General features: G+C 40.8%; 1 protein-coding gene across 1 annotated transcript; it reads right to left on the bottom strand.

Moving 5' to 3' along the window:
* Positions 1-730: 730 nt before the first annotated feature.
* On the bottom strand, positions 731-3633 carry LOC128039852 (uncharacterized). The gene is made up of 3 exons (XM_052628554.1): positions 3232-3633; positions 2171-3111; positions 731-1802 (listed from the first exon to the last, which is right to left on the bottom strand). The coding sequence occupies exons 1-3, from the start codon at positions 3631-3633 to the stop codon at positions 731-733; spliced, it is 2415 nt and encodes an 804-aa protein (XP_052484514.1).
* Positions 3634-5120: the final 1487 nt, after the last annotated feature.

Below are 5120 nucleotides of genomic sequence, written 5' to 3'. Positions count from 1 at the left end.
GCTAGCAGCTCTACTACATTATCACTGAAGTGCGAATTCATTTCATGTAACTGAGAATTCATAACAAAAATAATTATATCAAATTGATCACCCCTAAATCCATCCTTGTATAACACAACACTTTTTTTTTGATAAAATGACTGATATTAGCATTAACAGGCTCAAAAGAGTAGCTAAAAGTTCACAAAAACAGACAAAAATACAGCAAAGAAAATCACAGCTGTCCAACATAAAAGAAAATTTAAAACTAAGCCTAAAAAGTAACGAAACATTAATAAGCAGAAGACGCGTAAGCCTGCAACAAAACTTTTCAATCTCCATTATCAGCCACAACAGGCTTCATTTCCTTCGGTATTATCAATCAGAGTTCGAAAGCCAGCAGCACTTTGCAGACAAAATTAGAGATTCAATGAACCTTTTCTAACTCAAAGCGAACATATGGACCTTAGATCCGTTGGCACCATCGCAACCAATCTTCCTCCACCACCAAACGCACAGTCTTCGGTATTTCATCAACCCAGGCCCCACACACTTTCCGATGCCGACCTTCCACTGCCAAAATATGGGCTGCAGCATTAAGCGGATGGTTCACAAACTGGTAAGAGACTTCATCAAAGCCCTGGCGCAATCTATGAATATTATGAACAATCGGCCTAATAATCGATCTATCTTCCTCATTTTTGGTCAGTTTTTTAATAACTATTAGAGAGTCCCCTTCCACAATCAACCGTCAAAAGCCCTTCAATTTTGCGAGGATCAGCGCTCTTTTACAAGCACGTGCTTCCGCCACGAAAGCGTCGTCCACATCTTCCACCAGATAAGTGACTGCTTCTATAACTTCCCCTTTGTGATTTCTGGCTAAGATTGCAATTATCGCAAAATTATTTCCTGGAATAAACGACGCATAAAAATTAAATTTAATTAAACCATAGTCAGGAGGCCTCCAGACTTCATTTCTCATAAAAGCAGTAGAAACACATAGATTCTCACGAATAAGCCATAGATCTCGCTCATAGCCCCTGATAAACCCCAATAGGTGTGGCACAGAGAACTTAGTCCCCTCATGAATCAAATTATTTCTGTGAAACCATAAACACCAAAGAGATAAAGCAATAAACCTTTTTTGTCGACCTTCTGCTTCAAGATATGTTTTAACAAAATTAGCCTTATAATCCAGAGAAGCGTCCAAAGGGGGGGTTTGAACCTGCAACGATGTCCATATAGTTTGAAGGACCCTACAAAACCCCAACAAATGCTCTGTAGTTTCCAAATCTTCCTTGCACAGTGGGCACACAGCCTCCTCACACAGCGTTCGGCTTGCCAAGTTCTCATAGTGAGGCACCATGTTATTGAACAATCTCCAGACATGTATTTTTATTTTCTCTGGAATATGCAAAGCCCATAGATCTATGTAAAAATTGTTATATTCTTCATTTGTAGAAGACATGTGTATATTGCTCTGTAAATAATCTGTAATGAGAACTCGATACCCACTCCTAACAGTATACTCACCTGAGCCTTCATACTTCCATACCACCATATCCTCTGGTCGGCTTTCAGATATGGGAATGGCAAAGATTCGATTAGCAGTGACATCATCCACTAGATTGTGAATCAACTCTCTATTCCAGGTACTATCTACTTCATTCATTAACTGATTCACCGTTGACCAATGAGGCTTAATTTCATTAACCGGGATTCTGTTGTTCTCCCTTCCAAGCAGCCAGGGATCATTCCAAATGTTGATACTTGTACCATTACCCACACGCCACAAGATTCCATCACTGATCAGGTCTCGCGCACTACAAATACTCCTCCAGGTAAATGAAGGGTAAGAACCAACCTTTGCTGTTAGTATAGTAGAAAGAGGGAAATAACGGGCTTTTAAAACCTTGGCTAATAAACAATGGGGCTGAGTTAAAATACGCCACACCTGCTTCGCTAAAAGGGCCTTATTAAACAAGAATAAATTTTTAAACCCCATTCCGCCAAAGCACTTCGGTTTACACAGAACATCCCACGAACTCCAATGAATCCCCTTCGATGTTTTGTTATTCGTCCACCAGAATCGATTCATTACTCCTTCCAATGTTTTACATAATGATTTTGGCAATAAAAAACACTATATAGCATAAATTGAAGTAGCCTGTAAAACTGATTTGATGAAAACCTCTTTGCCCCCATAGACAGATAACGCATACTCCACCCCTCCACCCGTTTTCTGAATCGGTCCACAAAATGAGCAAAAGCCCACTTTTTCCTTCTACCCACCATCAAAGGCAAACCAAGATACTTTTCAGGATTTGAGGCGAGACGTACCCCAAATAGATTAACGATATCCTCCTGAACACTAGAGTCGACATTTGCACCGAAATAAATGTGGGATTTTTCAAAATTCACTCTTTGCCCTGAGACCATTTCATATTCATGAATAATGGCCCGAACTACTTCTGCTCCTTCACGAGAGGCATCACCAAAAAGAACACAATCATCTGCAAAAAATAAATGGTTGACCGAAAACTTCTCTCTACCTATAGGTGCCCCCATCATCATCTCTTTAGTTTTAGCTTCCTGAATGAGCAGCGAAAACCCTTCAACACAAATCAAGAATAAATAAGAACTGAGAGGGTCTCCTTGTCTGAGTCCTCTCGATGGTGTAAACCAATCCCCGCTAGCTCCATTGAGACTAACAGAGTACGTGACAAAGCATACACAACACATGATAAGAACAATCCAATCCTCATGAAAACCCAGGTGCCTCATCATACCTGGCAAAAAATCACATTCCACACGATCATTTACTTTACTCATATCAAGCTTAAGCGCAAAATTACCTTTCTTACCTCTCTTCTTCATTTTTAGGGAATGAAGTATCTCATAAGCAATCAGCACATTATCAGAGATAAGCCTACCTGGAATAGAGGCCCCTTGAGCTTCATTAATACAAGTCCCCAGTATCTCGCTCATCCTCAATACCAATACCTTTGCTATAATTTTGTAAATGACATTACAAAGGCTGATAGGCCTAAAATGAGTCATATTACTCGATTTTCCAACCTTTGGAATCAGGATAAGGCGCGTTTTATTAATAGCACTCAAATCCTCTTGTCCCTGTAAAACGGATAAACAAAAATGTGTAACCTCAGGCCCAACAATATGCCAATAACGCTAAAAGAAGAGGGCCGGAAACCCATCTAACCTAGGGGCTTTCAAAGGCGCCAAGGATTTAACTGCACATGCAATGTCCTCCTCCGTGAATTGTCTTAAGAGCCTTTCGTTCATACTACAAGTAACTTTTTCCTCAACTAAGCTAAGCAAATGCTCATTCGAGCCTGACTCTGAAGCAGTAAAAAGCTTACCAAAATAGTCAGTAGCTATTTGGAGGAACTCCTCAGTGGAATTAGTACTTCTTCCAACTCCATCTTCCAGTTCAAAAACTCTACAACGATAGTGACGTTGGACAGCTACCTTGTGAAAAAAGCTGGTATTACGATCCCCATTCTTTAGCCAATTCACTCGCGCACGCTGCTCCCAAAATAATTCCTCTTTGTCAGCTTCCAAATTAAGCCTCAATTGGACCTCCATAATCTCAGCTAGAACTTCATCTGACGGATCTTGATTGTAAAGATTCATTAGTCAATCTTCTAAACAGAGTCGATTCCTTCATTCCTCAACACTATTCTCCTTGCCCCACTTTAGTAATTGATAACCCATTTTCTTCAACTTACTCAGTACACCTCCAGATTCCTCTTCCCACCATCTCCTAATCATACCTTCAAACGAGCCCTCTAAACACCACTTGGCCTCAAATCGAAAAGACTTCTCATACTTGTTCTGATGGTTCCCTACTCCCTCTTGAGTATCCAGAAGAAGAGGGCAATGGTCAGAAAACGAGTGGCTCAAATGTTCCAGTCGATACCCAGGAAAAGTATTCATCCAATTCAGTGAAGCAACACCACGATCCAGACGTTCCCTTATATTAGTCGATGCAAATCGCCCTCGTTCCCATGTGAACCATCTGCCAACAAAACCTAAATCATTAAGGCAACAGTCTTCAAGAACCCCACGAAAATCCCTCATCTGCCCAAATGGTCTGAGTCGACCACCCTTCTTCTCAAAGGAATCCATAATTTCGTTGAAATCCCCCATCACCACCCAAGGCAGATCTTGATCTTGATGCAACTGGTGTAGCAAATTCCACGAATCACCTCTGCGTCTTTCATCTGGGTGTCCATAGAAACCAGTGAATCTCCAAATATTTCCACACTCATTATCATGAACTTCAACATCAATGTGATAGGAAGAGAAACTTTTAAGCTTGACCAACATATTTTCTTTCCAACCCAACGACAGACCCCCTTTCGTACCAACTGCACCAATATCGATGCCATTCTCAAAATCACACTTCAATCTTACAAACTCCATTTTCTTTGAACATAATTTTTTCTCTATGAGAAACAAAATTCGGGGATTAATTGCTCTTAACTTGTTTTTGAGCCTTATAATCGTTCGTGGTCTCCCCAAACCACGAACGTTCCAACTTAGGATTTTCATCGAGCCCGGCTGCTCTGATTTTCAGAGCTAGCCGAAACATTCATAGATCCAGATCCCTCATTAGATTCCCACAGAACGCGTGATCTCTCCACTATTCGCTAATGCTTTTTCCCCTCAGACAACTCTAATGGCTCATTTTCCTCCTCTAAATCCAACTCCTTCCCCCTGAACGATCCCATTTGCAGTCAAATTATCTATACACCCATCACGCTTCTTAACAACTCTACCACCACCTTGAATTGGATCAGGACCTAAAGGGATTAGATTAGGATTCAATTTTCTACCAAAACCCCTTATACTACCATACATGACACCTGCTGAATTTTCCTCACTAAACAGAGATCCATCTATTGCTCGCAGCCACCTGCTTACCGCCATATTCCGACGCCTAACCACTGCACGCAACCATAGATCCCAGCCAAAGACTATTTTTGATGGTTCAACAGTCAGTCTAACAGGACAGTAACTTTCCTCGTGCCCCAGTTTTCCGCAAATAAAGCAAAATAAACTTAATTTCTCATACTTAAACCTAGCATAAACCACCATAGATTTCCCTATCAAAACTT

The sequence above is a fragment of the Gossypium raimondii genome, chromosome 1 (genome assembly GCF_025698545.1).
Source record: "Gossypium raimondii isolate GPD5lz chromosome 1, ASM2569854v1, whole genome shotgun sequence".
Taxonomy (NCBI): Eukaryota; Viridiplantae; Streptophyta; class Magnoliopsida; order Malvales; family Malvaceae; genus Gossypium; species Gossypium raimondii.
This window is presented reverse-complemented; position numbering and strand designations above follow the sequence as displayed.